At 36.3% G+C, this 15,343-nt stretch overlaps 1 protein-coding gene across 1 annotated transcript in view; it reads left to right on the top strand.

Annotated features, from left to right (window-relative positions):
• DNAH6 (dynein axonemal heavy chain 6) overlaps positions 1-15,343 on the top strand; it is a 199,946-nt gene that overhangs the window by 31,152 nt on the left and 153,451 nt on the right. The window contains exons 5-10 of the mRNA XM_008700061.2: positions 6,335-6,469; positions 6,556-6,676; positions 8,294-8,411; positions 9,689-9,857; positions 11,881-11,997; positions 13,358-13,558. Coding sequence (XP_008698283.2) covers positions 6,335-6,469; positions 6,556-6,676; positions 8,294-8,411; positions 9,689-9,857; positions 11,881-11,997; positions 13,358-13,558 — 861 coding nt within the window. The remainder of the gene's footprint in view (positions 1-6,334; positions 6,470-6,555; positions 6,677-8,293; positions 8,412-9,688; positions 9,858-11,880; positions 11,998-13,357; positions 13,559-15,343) is intronic.

Raw genomic sequence — 15,343 nt, 5'->3', positions numbered from 1 at the left:
TTTTTAGTAACGAACCTTATTGGCACCTGTGCCTATGTTTCCTTTTAACAACTTTATTGAAATATAATTAATGAACTGTATGATTCACCCATTTAAAGTATACCAGTCAGTGGTTTTATTATACTCATAGAATTGATCAACCATTACCACAGTCAATTTTAGAACATTTTCATCACTCCAAAAAAGAAACCCATTACCCATTAGTGATCACTCTACATTTCTCCCCAACTCCTCCCAATCCCCTCCCCAGCTTTAGGCAACCGCTAATCTACTTTTTGTCTTTATTGGCCTATTCTATTCATCCCATATAAATAGAACTGTACAATATGTGGTTCTTTGTGGCTGGCTTTTTTTCACTTAGCATAATGTTTTCAACATTCATCTATGTTATAGCATAGCCTTTCTTTTTATTGGCAAATAATATGCCATTGTATGGATATACATATTTTATGGATCCACCTATCTATTACTGATGGATATTTGGATTGCTTCCACTTTTTGGCTAATACTGCTATGAACATTTGTGTACAAGTGTTTGTCTGGATGTATGTTTTCATTTCTCTTGGGTATATGCCTAAGAGTAGAATTACTGAGTCACCAGTAACTCTATGTTTAACCTTTTGAGGACCTGCAAAACAAATTTCCAAAGCTACTGCACAATTTTAAATTCCCACCAACAGCAAATGAGGGCTTTGGTTTGTCTCTGTTTTCACCATTATATCTTTTTCATTATAGCCATTCCTACTGCTTGTGAAGTGGTATCTCATTGTGGTTTTGGTTTATCTTTCCCTAGTGGCTTGAGCATCTTTTCATGTGCCTATTGAGCATTTGTATATCTTATCTGGAGAACTGTATATTCAGATACTTTACCCATTTCTTTTTTTTTTAATATTTTTTTATTATATTATGTTAGTCACCATACAGTACATCCCTGGTTTTTGATGTAAAGTTCGATGATTTATTAGTTGCGTACAACACCCAGTGTACCATGCAATACGTGCCCTCCTTACTACCCATCACCAGCCTATCCCATTTCTTAATTGGGTTATTTTCATTTTACTATTGAATTGTAAGTGTTACTTATATATTCTGGACACAAGTCCCTTATCCGTTATATGACTTGCAAAAATTTTCTCCCACTTCATGGGTTGTCTTTTCACTTTCTTTATTGTATCCTTTGAAGCACAAAAGTTCTTAATTTTGATGATCTGCATTTTAAGTTTTGAAATTGGGAGTGTACGTCTTCTGGGCCCCTTGAATTTCCACATGAATTTTAAGATAATCTTGTCAATTTCTGCAAAGAAGCAAGTTGGGATTTTGATAGGGATTGCTTTAAATCTACAGATCAATTTAGAGAGTATTGCCATCTTAACAATATTAACTTCTGGTCTGTGAATATACAATGCCTTCCCATTTATTCAGGTCTTCTTCAATTCTTTCAACAACATATTGTAGTTTTCAGAGTATGTTTTACACTATGAACATACAATGCCTTCCCATTTATTCAGGTCTTCTTCAGGTCTTTCAACAATGTTTTGTAGTTTTCAGAGTATGTTTTATACTTCATTTGTTAAATTTATTCCTAAATATTTTATTGTTTTTGTTACTTATTATAAGTGAAATTTTTAAAATGAAATTTTAATGAAATTTTTAAAATTTCATTTTGGATTGTTCATCTCATATATAAATATATAGTACATTATATAAATAATATATTTGTTATATATTTGATATATATAGTAATACTGTTGATTTTTGTGTATGGAGCCTATTTTCTGAAACCTTGCAGAATTTATTACTGATTCTATTAGTATGGTGTGTGTGTGTGTGTGTATGTGTATTCCTTGGATACTCTGTGAACAAGAATAAGTCATCTGCAAATAGATATTGTTTTATGATTCCTTTCCAATCTGGATGATTTTTAATTTTCTTGCCTATGTTCCCTGGCTAGAACCTTCTGAATAGAAGTGGCAAAAGCAGAAATCCTTGTCTTGTTCCTGATCTTAGAAGGAAAGCTTTCAGTCTTTCATCATCAAGCATGATGCTATAAGGATGTTTCTTTCTATTCCTAGTTTGTTGAATGTTTCTATCATGAAGCCATGATGATTCTATCACATGTTTTCCTGCATCTATTGAGATTATCATGCAGTTTTTGCCCTTTATTATAATAATATGATTTGTTACAATAATTGACCTTTGGATACTAAACCAACTTTGTATCCCTGGGATAAATCATATTTGGTCATGGTATATAATCCCTTTATTGTTTTATTTGGTTTGCTAGTATTATGTTAATGATATTTTCATGAATATTCATAAGGAAGACTGGTCTATAGGGTTGTTTTTTTTTTCTTGTCTTTGTCTGGTTTTATAGAATGAGTTGGAAAATATTCCTTCTGTTTTTTGAAAGAGTTTATGAAGATTTGGTATTAATTTTTCTTTAATGTTTTGTAGAATTCAAGTGTCTTCTAGTCTCCTATATTTCCAGGTTTCACTTTTCTTTAGACTTAAGTGTGTGTTTAATATTAATTTTTCAATATTATTTAATGATGCACCTGGTTTTAACCTGCTGGTTTAAATAATGTGTAATTTTCTTGCATGTGATACTTTCAGGCAATTTTTTTTTTTTTTTTTTTTTAGTTTTCACATTTTCAAACACTGTCATTTATTTTAATTTGAATGTTACTTTGTAATTAAAATCTTTCAATTTTTTATTTTTAGTCAGCCATCCCTTTGCAAACAGACCGCTCTAAATTTCATAGATCTGTATAACCATTCCTCCGCTTAAGAAGGGATGTACCTTTTACTGTAGCCCTTTCTATTCTGGGTCAGAAATGTACATGAGAACTCGAGCCCACATCCTCTGGCTGGGACATGAGCTATATAGCTCCAGTGGGCTCTGTAAGTGTCAAATTGCTCAGATCACCCAAATGTTCTGTTAACTGAGGTTAGGGCAAATTAAAGTTGTAGTCGTGTGGTGAAGGCAAGATTAGTAAATCCAATGGATTCCTGCATTCCAACCAAAGACGTTGTGCCTCAGCATGGCCTTGATTTTTCTTAGATTTTTACATAAACACGGCTCTTCTGCACTTATCTTCCAAAGGCTCTGATCTCTGTTTCCCTATGGGCTTTCTGACCCAGTGACCAACCTGCAGATTAATAACAATGATTTTCTACCTCTGAAAGTATTAACGCTCGTTTCGGTGCAACTGGCAGAAAGTCAGTTTCAATGAGCTTCAGCAACAACAGCAAACAAAAGCTCAAATAATAAGGAAGTTCAAGTGGTGAACATACGTTTATGCATGGCTGAATTCAGAAGTTTTCATATTAGTTTTTCCTCTTTCTCTTCATCTTTCAGTTCTGTATTTCTGTTTCATTCTTACTTGGGCTCTTACATGGGCACCCCCTGCCGCTCTAGTTACAGCGGGCTCTTTGAGTGAGAAGAGTACCTTTTGCTGAGATGCTGGAGAGAACACTGATTGGCTCAGGTGGTCATGTGTTCAGTCCTGAACCAATCCGTGCACAGCCAGGTGTACTCTGATAAACCAGGCCTGGGTTTGTGCCTATTCCTCATTCCTGTGTTAGGGAAAGGGAGGGGTTGACCTTATCAAAACCACATGGTAATGGGTTTCCCAAAAGAATTGGTGGTAGGTCTGTCCAGGACAGACAAAAACGATAGCTTCTCAGTCTACATATTGAAACCCACTATCAAAGTGACAAGTTCCTCCTCTTACAGCCCTGCTGCCAACCTAATATGTAATCCTTTTCACCTTCGACAGGTACTATTGATTTAGCAGCCTGAGAATGAACCTGAGATTCTATCTGAAATTTACTAGTAGAAATAACAACAGGGGACAAAAACAAAACCCCGCAGTCTCTCTTGTATTCATAGCTGCTCTCACAACTGTCCTGTATGCGGACAGCCAGGTGATATTTAAGTTGAGCCAAAGTAATTTCTTAGATTACATATTTTTTCTTCCAAAAAGTTTCCACTGTCAAACTCTCTCACATTTTGGCAGACCATCATCAGTTTTGCTCTCCACCTGGATCCTTGCATTTGGTCCATGTACTTATATTTTTGGTTCAAGGACTTTCTCCAGAATACCCTGAACTTCCTTGCCTTCCCTGCCAAGTTTTGATTGCATTCTCTTCCCTACTCCTATACTCATGTTAATTTATATAGTCTTATTTCAATTTGTAGATTTAATCTCTAAACTTTTGCTTCTTTTTTTATCATGCAAATTCTTCCATGCATTAAACCTTAAGGGCTATCTGACTTCCTAGATGTTTTTTCATGAAACTCTTCACTTAGGACTCTTCTAATTATAACTTCCCTTTATTGTACTTTGAATAAATAAAGCACTGTTTCATGTTGGTCTGAATAGCTGTTATTTGTCCTGTTTTGGAAACACATGGAAAAGAGTCCTATAGTATGGTGTATATAACATATAAATCAAAATCACATACCAATAAATTAATGTTAACTTTTTTAATGTGACTGCTGCTCGTTTGATTAGATTACAAGTGAGGGTGAATGGTCGTGGAAAATTGTTAGAATATGTGTCTTAGAAGCCAACAGCTTAGAACTCTGACCCATGATGGTAGCGTGGAGAAAGATTAAGTTAATATTATGTAACATAATTTTACAAATACTTCCACTCATTGTTCCAGCCCACAAATAAATAGGTTCTTTTTTTTTTTTAAGATTTATTTATTTATTTGAGAGAAAGAGAGGGAGCAGGGGGAGGGGCAGAGAGAGAGAATTTCAAGCAGACTCACCAACGAGCACACAGCCTGACTCAGGGCCCAATCCCAGGACCCTGAGATCATGACCTGAGCTGAAATCAAGAGTTGGGTGCTTAACCAACTGAGCCACTCAAGTGTCCCATAAATAGGTTCTTAATGATGACTGAATTTTCTTTTTCAGCAACTTGTCACCCCTGAAAATCTAAAGTTAAAAAATTTAACTTTAGGGGTGCCTGGGTGGCTCAGTCGTTAAGCATCTGCCTTCGGCTCAGTTCATGATCCCAGTGTTCTGGGATCGAGCCCCGCATCGGGCTCCCTGCTCAGCAGGAAGCCTGCTTCTCCCTCTCTCACTCCCCCCTGCTGTGTTCCCTCTCTTGCTTCCACTCTCTCTCTCTCTCAAATAAATAAATACAATCTTTAAAAAAAAATTTAACTTTAAAAAATTTTAAACTCAAAGTGGCCTTTGTCCTATGTCGTAGCCTCTTAGGTCAGTAGATGGGCCCCTGAATTACCAGGGTGACTGGATGTTGTAAAGTCCTTAAGATAACATGATGAATCTCTTAGTAGTCTTTCATAAAACATAGTGAAATTTGAGATATTGCCCGGGGCACCTGGGTGGCTCAGATGGTTGGGCGTCTGCCTTTGGCTTGGGTCATGATCTCCAGGTCCTGGGATTGAGCCCCATATCGGGCTCCTGGCTGGCTCAGCCAGGAGTCTGCTTCTCCCTCTCCCTGTGCCTCTCCTCCTGCTTGTGTGCTCTCTCTGTCTCTCTGTCTCTCTCAAATGAATAAATAAAATCTTTAAAAAAAAAAAAAAGGCATTCCCCAGTCCTCCATTACTTGCCCTCAATTTCATAGCTATAAGACGCATATTCAAAATGAAAAGAAAGGAATTCAAACAAATTAAATCTGATAGTTTAAAGAATGCTTTTATGGATAAAGAAGATGTGAGATAGATAGATAGATAGATAGATAGACCTACATGGAGTATTACTCAGCCATCAGAAAGGATGAATACTTACTATTTACATTAACATGGATGGAACTGGAGGGTATTATGCTGAGCAAAATAAGTCAAACAGAGAAAGACAATTATCATATGGTTTCACTCATATGTGGAATGTAAGAAGCAGCACAGAGGATCATGGGGGACGGGAAGGAAAACTGAATGGGAAATAATCAGAGGGAGACAAACCATGAGACACTCTTAACTATAGGAAACAAAGTGTTGCTAGAGGGGAGAGAGGAGGGGCAACTGGGTGATGGGCATTAAAAAGGAGGGGTAACTGGGTGATGAGCACTGAGTGTTATATGCAACTGAGGAATTATTGAGCTCTACATCTGAAACTAACGATGTACTATATGTCGGCTACTTGAATTTAAATTTTTTTTAAAAACAAAGAATGCTTTTAGAAAAAAATTCCCAAGTGTTCCTGTTTAATGGATGCACCTTGGAGTTGTAGCTATAGTTAACACATAGAGCTATTTTCCTTAATAACCATTCTTGCTTTCCAAATATTTTTATTCTTTCAAAAGCCAGGGCTTTTTTTTTTTTAACTAAACAATGACAAATTTTTATTTTCATGCAGTATTTGCGACCAGCTCTTCTTAAAATAAATGAATTATGCTATCACTTGAGTTTTATGGGACTTTGTCATATTGAAAAATGTCATACCTACACCCTGCAAGAATTTAAAGTTGCGCAAGTCATACGGTTAAAAGAGGTAAGAATTTTGTCTATGGTTTCAAGATTTTTTTTCTACTGTTGCTACTTTGCTATTACTAATTATACATATTCATCAATGTCTAGGTGACAGAGCGCCTAGAAGAATTTCGAAATGAGGCAAAAAATGTGCTCAGGAAGGCTTGTCGAATTGCTCTTCGTGCCGAGGGATTTATTCCTGATGACTGTCCACATAAACCTGTTGAAGGTATGAAGGAGGAAATACTTTGATAGATCAAAAGTCATGGCTTTCTAAAAAATTACCTCTTTTTCTGTTTTTCTTGAGTTTAAATAATCATCCTATTTTTTTAGTTCTTCCAAATATCTACTTGATACGTTATAAATTCAGTATATATCATAGAGGGGAAAACACAGTAAATACTGCATCTTCCTTGCATTACCATTGCAGATATATAATATATTTTTTTAAAGCTTTTATTTATTTATTCGACAGAGATAGAGACAGCCAGCGAGAGAGGGAACACAAGCAGGGGGAGTGGGAGAGGAAGAAGCAGGCTCATAGCGGAGGAGCCTGATGTGGGGCTCGATCCCATAATGCCGGGATCACACCCTGAGCCGAAGGCAGATGCTCAACCGCTGTGCCACCCAGGCGCCCCGGATATATAATATTTTATACTGGTTACAGAACCTTTATTTCATAAGCATTTTATAGAGGAATCAGGGCCTCTTTGCTTAAAGGTGTGTCTAACCTGCCAGTATGGACAATAGGTTTGTTAAAATTAAGCAACTGGGTGGATCTCAGGTTGACCCTGGGTGACAGAAACTGTAAAAGGATAACTAAAATTCAGGTGGAAAAGGAGAGTAGAGGTGTTCCTGAGAAGGAAGTAGCATGGTACACGGATCAATTCTGAGAAAGGGGAATGTTAATAACTGTCTGAAGTCTTTTGTTGAGTTAAAATCCTTTGATGTGGGATTCTTTTGGATAACTGGGCTGTTTTCTAGAGTTTGAAATACTTCATTAACCAAGCATTTTGTTATTTTTTTTTAATTTTACTCATCTTTTTTTCCATTTTAATGCCAATGTAATTAACATACAGTGTTATATTAGTTTCATGTGTACAATATAGTGATTCAACAATTCTATGCATTACTCAGTTCTCATTGTGGTAAGTGTACTCTTAATCCCCTTCACCTATTTCCCCCTTTCCTCCACTCATCTCTCCTCGTAACCATCTCTAGTTAACCATCTCATTCTCTCTAGTTAAGAATGCTTTTTGGTCTTTTTTCCCCTTTGTTCATTTGTTTCTTAAATTCCACGATGAGTGAAATCATGATGTTTGTTTTCTCTGATTTATTTCACTTAGCATCGTCAGGGAAATGCAAATCAAAACCACGGTGAGATGATCACCTCCTACCTGTCAGAATGACTAAAATCAAAAACTCAAGAAACAAGTGTAGGCAAGGATGTAGAGAAAAAGGAACCCTTGCACACTATTGGTGGGAATGCAAACTGGTGCAGACACTGTGGCAAACAGTCTGGAGCTTCCTCAAAAAATTAAAAATAGAAATACCCTATGATCCAGTAATTGCTCTACTGGGTATTTACCCAAAGAATGCGAAAACGCTAATTCAAAGGGATATATATGCACTGCTATGCTTACTGCAGCATTATTTATAATAGCCGAATTATGGAAGCAGCCCAAGCGTCCATCAATAGATAAATGAATAAAGAAGATGTGGTATTTGTATATACAATGGAATATTATTCAGTCACAAAAAAAGAATTTTACTTATCTTTTAATCCATATTGAAAGAAATGGAATTTTTACCCAAAAATTGATGTTGTGTCTTCTGTTGTTCTTAGATCATTGTAAAATCCAAGATGGTGGAGGTCTCACTGAGTTGCCTGCTTACACAGACTCTGACAAAATGACGTACACAGAGCAGGCCAGCAAAAGGCATCATTGCATGAGGCTAACATGGTAAATGATTAATTCTCTTTTTCAAGAAAAATTAGAGCATCCACCCTTCTCAAGTTTCATTAAAAATTAAAGCCTTCATCAAAAGATTCACTAATAGAGATTTAGGGGATATGGTAAACTGAATGCATGCCCAGAAGCTCACCCATCCAACTGCCACCCAGCAGAGCAGCCACTGGGAGGGGCAGGCTGGGGGAGAGTGGAAGGCATGCCCAAGGCCAAGTGCTCCTCTTTGATCTCTAAAGCTTTGTTTCCCTCTAGCCCAGCTTGGACCACGCATGGAGTAGGCTGTGGTAAGGAGAAGTCAGGTACATAGAAAGTCGTGGGCCTCCTCCAGTGCACCTGGAGAGCTCATTACATCGGTTTGGTCACTAAAGAACGACAGATAGCTGCATTGCCACACAAAATTCCACTCTCTCCCTAAGGTGGGTTTTGCATCTGAGAGACCGGGGCAGAAAGTCTTCTTTCCAGAGCCTCACCTGGATCTTGACATTGTTCCAGAGTTTGGATTTCACACCATTCTAAAACCTCATCATTACAAATAACTTGCAAACAAAATCACCAAACATTATCTGAAAAGTTTAGTGTGGCACTGTGGAACACTATTATTGTTCCTCAGTGCCCACTAACTTAGTCCAGCTTTGACAGCTGTATATTTAATAAGTCTTAACTGCGTTCTGGTTTATATATGAAATGATATGATAATAATGGCTGTGTCACAACAGAAGTCAATGGAGCAATCCCTCAGGCCACCGTCAGAGTACAGGTCACAGAAGACCTCTTGGCCTTCAGCTGAGTAGAATAAACATTTATTCTAAATGCCCAAGTGAAGGAAACATAAAATCTGCCTCTCTGGGTCAGCAGCTGCGATTTCACACATTTACCATTAGAATGTGAGTTACAGATGTTGTATATTTTCTGATTTCTTCTGTGCAGCATCTTTAAAAAATCTTATGGCCCTTTTGGCTAGATGAGCTGGGTGTGTTTTCCATACCAGCTATATTGCTCATTAAATATCCTTTTGGATAGTTAGAACACCCAGCTAAATTGATGCTATATATTTGAATATATTTGTGTTTTAAAATGAAGAATGTTCAAGAATAACTCTTTTGGACAATAAGTCTCTGTAATTATAACATAAATGGAAATTCAAAGAGAAATTATGATATTTTAAATGTTGAATATTTGGTTTATTGTCACTTTCAAAAATATATGGTTTAGTGTCACGTTCATAGTAGGGAATATAGAAAACTGAAGCTGTATTTTTTTTTCTTTTCAAGCTTTATCCGTCTAAATGACTATCTAATTGAGAACACAATGCACGTCCTAACAGTGAATTCTGTTAACTCTCTTTTGAATTATCTTACTGACAAGCTAAAACGAACACCTTCGGCAGATGTCATTCAGAAATGGATTACTGAAGAGAAGACTGAAGTCACTGAGAAAAAGGTATATTCAGACAAAATTAAGAAAATTGATAGGTCAGCATTTATTGAAGAGTGCTTACTGTGTACTGTGAATTATGATATTTTCTGTGTACTTGCAAAGTAGCAGAAATGCTTAGAAGATTTCACAGGACAATCAGAGCTTACCATATGCACTTGAAACGGCAGAGTGAAAATCACCGTATCATCAAGTATCTAATAATAGAGGAAATTATCCACTGTGCTAGATGTTGCTGTCTGTCTCGTAGGAATTTGCTAAAGGCTATTCGTGTGTTCACTGGACAAATATTTCTTAAGTACCTACTATGTACCAATCCCTGTGCTGGGTGTTGGGTATATAGTGATGAAAAGCATAGACAGGATTCTTGCCCCCAGGAAGCTTATGGTTTGGGGGTCATCATGGCATGAACTGGAAGAGAGAAGCAGGGAAGGTGGTGTAAATGAAAGCTAAGCAATGGTTTAGGGGTGAGAAGAAGCAAATCATGGAAGCAAACCTTTGTGCTTTGAGTGGATAACCTCTTGGGAGGATGTTGATCTTAGAGACACAGAGTAATTTGAGATATTTGAGATGAAGTACTACCTGTCAACTGCCTGCTCAGGAAACCCAGCTATGAAGTTTCCCTTTTCTCCAAAAGCTGAATTTTAGTTGCATACTCCTTTTTATTACTTTCTCTCCTTCCCTAGTCTCAGTTCCTCCTTTTTCTAAGTACTATTACATTTTGAAAGTAACATTTATTTTTCTAATAATAAAAGTAATGTATGCTAAGTGAAGAAAATTGGAAGAACACAGAAATATAGAAAGAAAAGGACCCTCTGCTATCCAAAGTTAACTATTTCCAAGTGAAAAACGTACCATACTTACTGCTTTAACACATGCTTTTTCCACTTAGCAGTGTATTGTGAAAAATCTCCGAAGGCAATATGTATTTTTCTATATAATATTCTCACGTAGAAATATAACTACTGTACCTCTTCTAAATAATTTTCTATCGTTGATCACTTTCTCATACTCCAAATAGACAAAGATGTCTTTGTTTCTTATTACTCCAAATAAGCAAAGAACATCCTTGTCCATACATTTTTCACACATTTCTGATTTTTTTTCCCCTTAGAAGAAATTCCTAGATGTGGAATTTTTGGGTCAGAAATGTACTTTTGATACTGATGCATTAACTTTCCAAAAAGTTTTGTGTCAATTTACAACCTTCCTAGCAATGTTTGAGAATGAACCACATGCACACTAGATATTATCATTAATTTTCATCGTGGGCAATCTGATGGTTGTAAAGTAGTACATCACTGCTTTTAATTGTCATATTCCTTTAATTGTCACCCCAGCGCAGGGATAAGAGCATAGGTCCTGTGGTCAGAAAGACCTGGGTTTGAGTGCTGGCCTGGCATTTAATAACCAGTGTGTCCTGGATGAAATGTCTTACTTTCTCCAGATTCTATTTTTCTTGTGGGGGCAATAATGATACCTGCTTCATATGGTTGGTGTGCGTTCATGAATACTGAGCGCTGCCTGGCACCCAGTGAATACTCAATAAATGTTGTTACTGAGTAAACTGTCTTGAGTACGAGAACAAGAAGATTGATTGATCACTTGTATATTCCTTTTAGGAAATGTCAGATTATGCCCTTTGCCTGTTTTTCTATTTAAGTATATTTCTATTTTAGTATATATCTACTTATGTATCAATTGTTATATTATTAGTATAAATTTCTATTGAGTATATCAAATGCATTTCTATCTAAATATTACCAATTTCCTGTATTCTATGCTTGTTTGCCTTTCCATTTTGTTGATAGTGTTTTCAGAAGGAGAGAAGTTTTACACTATTGTGTAGTCTTTCAGTGTTTGCCTTTATTTTTTAATTTCTATGGTAATATTTGTTGCAAGACAAGCCAACATTATGAAATCAACTGATTGGATAAGCTTCAGTTTACATGCTTCTTGTAATACAGATACCTGTTATCTTATACCTTGGTTCTTACATCTTAAAACGCTGCACATGTGCTCATTTCAGGTGACCTCTGTGGGGGAAAAGCAGGAAGAAGATGAGTCTCTCATCCCCATGTTTCTCACAGAACTGATTTTGACAGTCCAGTCATTACTATTTGAACCTTCTTTGGAAGACTTTCTGGTGTGTGTTCCTGCATAGAGCATCCATCTATAAGTACCTTTTTGAGAAATAAAGCAAGTGTTTTACTGTCAAGTGATTGGCAGGTTTGCTGTTGTTCCTTCTCCAAAATGATTGGAAGGAAAAGAAAGTACTGTTCTGTGCACAGTATTGCATCCACATAAAAACTATCTAAAAGTTTAGCACATTTTCTTTAACTTGAGACAGATTGGGAGCTTGGTAGGATGCCCCAGCAAGAGAACATATGCTATACAAAATTTAGAATTGACTATCGTAAGTACAATTTGTGAAATCTTTTTAGGCATGCTGCATCTGTGAAAATGTTTTAATTATCTGTTGCTGTGTAACAAATTACCACCAATGTGGCAGCTTAAAACAACAGCCATGTGCTATCTCACAGTTTCTGTGGGTCCAAAGCCTGGGCACTGCTTAGCTCATCCTCTGCCTCAAAGCTGCTCCAGGCTGTCGTTCGGGTAGTGGCTGCGATGAGGTCTCCTTAGAGGCTTGACTAGAAAAAGGTCTACTTCTAAGTTCCCTCAAGTTGCTGTATAGGTGTAAGTATAGGACTGAAGTTCCTATTTTCTTGAGGGATGTCAGCAAGGGACCACTCTTAGATCCTAGAAATCACCTGTAGCTCCTTGCCATGTGGCCAACTCTATAAGCAGTTTACAATATGGACATTTGCTTCTTCAAGGCCAGTTAGAAAATCTCCTTTGCAAAGGGCCCAATCCCTCTTTTAAGAGTTTTCACTAGATTCATTCAGGTAGACCGAGGATATACCTTTTTGATTACATTCAAGGCATGTACGCCAAAGGGAGGGAATCATGGGAGCCGTCTTAGAATTATGCCCTCTTCATTTGTGTACATGTATAGATTAGTAAACCAATCAGAGTCTATATTTCCTGGTATACTGTAGCACAAAAGCAGTAGTAATCAGGATCTCTGGATTCTAGTCTTGGCTTTATAATGAGTTATTTGACCTTGAGGTATAAACCACTTACCACTCTAGGGTTCAATTTATGCATCTGTAAGATGAGAAGGCAGATGAGTTTTAAGGTTGCTTCCAATTCCAGTAGTCTATGATTCAGATAGGTTATTTTAGAATATTCATAAGGTCAAGTGGACTGCTGAGTTCCCTCTGGTTGGGGCCTCACTCAGAAGCTCCCATACAGAGGCAGTAGCCTCTTGAATGTCCCTTCTTGGCCAGAAAACTCATGTCCTTCACATGATTTGTATGAACTCAGAATCAACACAGTATTTGTTACAGTTGAATGAGTTATTTTAGCATTTCAAAAAATTCAAAATTATTCATAAATATAATCATATATGTTTACATTTATGTTTATGTTTTTCTTTCTAACAGGATGGGATTTCGGGTGCAATTAATCATTTTCAAAACACCGTGCTATCAGTTCCTAACCTTGTACCTGATACGTATTTTGATGCTTTTACCAGACCTTACATTAACAACAAACTTGAAGAAAAAACTTGTGGATCTGGGCCAAGCCTATCAGCAGTATTTGATGATGATAAGAATTTTCGCACAATTATCTTTCAAATAAGGGTACATTTACTTTTACTAAAACTGTTTTATAATATTCTCAATTTTTAAGAAATTGAATAATAAAGTTTCTTCCTTTCTTATCTTTAAACTGAATGCTACTTAATTTCTAAATGGTAAAGTGATTTCTTTTTTAAAGTCCTAGTAGATCAGAGCACTGACTACAGGAAAGGATTTAGAAGTGCAAGTTATCTGAGATGGCATTAACCGCTCATTCTGGAGGAGCAGATAAGATTAAGAAGAAAGAAGAGGCATTATTTAAACTTGGGGTGGTGTAGGGGAAATGAAGCAACTGGTGAAAACTTAAGGTCCTACAAGACTAAAGAGAACCAAAAAATCAAAGAACACCCAACTTTTTCCACACTGCCAAAAAATTAAATAATCTGCACATTTCTACATTGACAGAACAGAACAGAATACCCTTGAATTATAAGTCTCATAAATCACTTCAAATCCATAAGCTAAGGAAATGAAGATATATTAAATTCATGCAAAACTACAACACGGAGGAAACAGCGAAGATTAAAAAGACCTCATGAATACTCCTTTTCCCTCCCAAAAAACCTTGAAACAGAAGCTACACTACCAACTAGAGTAAATATCCTCAAACAAGCATTGAATATGTGTAAAGTCACATTGAATCAAAATTCAAAATTCAAAATACATAGTGACAAAGGGAGAATAAACTCAAATGAAAAATTAATAATTACTATAGGAGAATGATAGGAAAAAGGAGAATAGAAGAAAGACAGAAAAACAACCAAGGGAATGAAGATAAGCTAGAGATGGGCAAATAAAAGGGTCAGAGAGAAAATTATTGATTAGGAGACGGGCAAAGAAGAAATAACATACATTTAATTGGCATCTCTGAAGGAGAAAAACAAAACGTAAGGTAGAACAAACATTTATAAATGTAGTCCAAGAAAAGAAAACCTAAATCTATATATTGAAAGGGCCTACAGAGTACCTTGGAAAATTGACCCAGAGCAATCAATTCTGACCTACATTCTCTTAAAACTATTAGCTTTTAAAAACTAAAGAAAAATTCCTATAGGTCTCAAAGCACTAGGATCAAATAACTTACAAAGTAAGAGAATTAGACTAGTGTCAAACTTCTCAAAAACAATGTGTAAAGCAAGACAATAATGAGATAGCATTTCTTCAGGAAACTCAATGGAAGAAAGTGTGAATCAAGCACTTTTATCTATTCAAGATAGTCTTTCAACTATCAAGGCCATAGGAGGGTCTCCCTGGCACAAATTGACCATTAACTACTGATTATAAAAGTATAATAAATTCTTGAATAAAATGAAAGTATATTAGTCCACATTGTGAATGAAGGAATGAATTGAATGAGATGGGAGAGCTTTTCCTTACACCAGAATGTCAACTAATAAATGTAGAAGGAAAATCACCGCAATGTCTATGATAAAACAGTCAAGAATCTCCAATGCATACTAAAATGAGAATGCAAAAGTATAATGAGAAACAGGATTTTTGTCTCAAAGCTTTTCTACATAAGATATTTATTGATTTCAGGGGGAAAGTAGTTAAGTTTGCAGTGATGAAGCCTGACAGGCACCAGATTAACCAACATGTTAACATCACAGGTAATGGGAAAAATTGACATTACGTGCCTTCCATCATGGTGCACTGAGAACATACATCATTTCTGTGGTGTTACTACCAAAAATGTATAACTGAATCTAAGCACTGGAAGGTATAAAACATATATGTACACACACACACAAGTGAGATACTCTTAAAAAATGTGAAGGTCATGAAAGA

Source organism: Ursus maritimus, unplaced genomic scaffold (genome assembly GCF_017311325.1).
Source record: "Ursus maritimus isolate PB19 unplaced genomic scaffold, ASM1731132v1 scaffold_6, whole genome shotgun sequence".
Lineage (NCBI taxonomy): Eukaryota > Metazoa > Chordata > Mammalia > Carnivora > Ursidae > Ursus > Ursus maritimus.
This window is presented reverse-complemented; position numbering and strand designations above follow the sequence as displayed.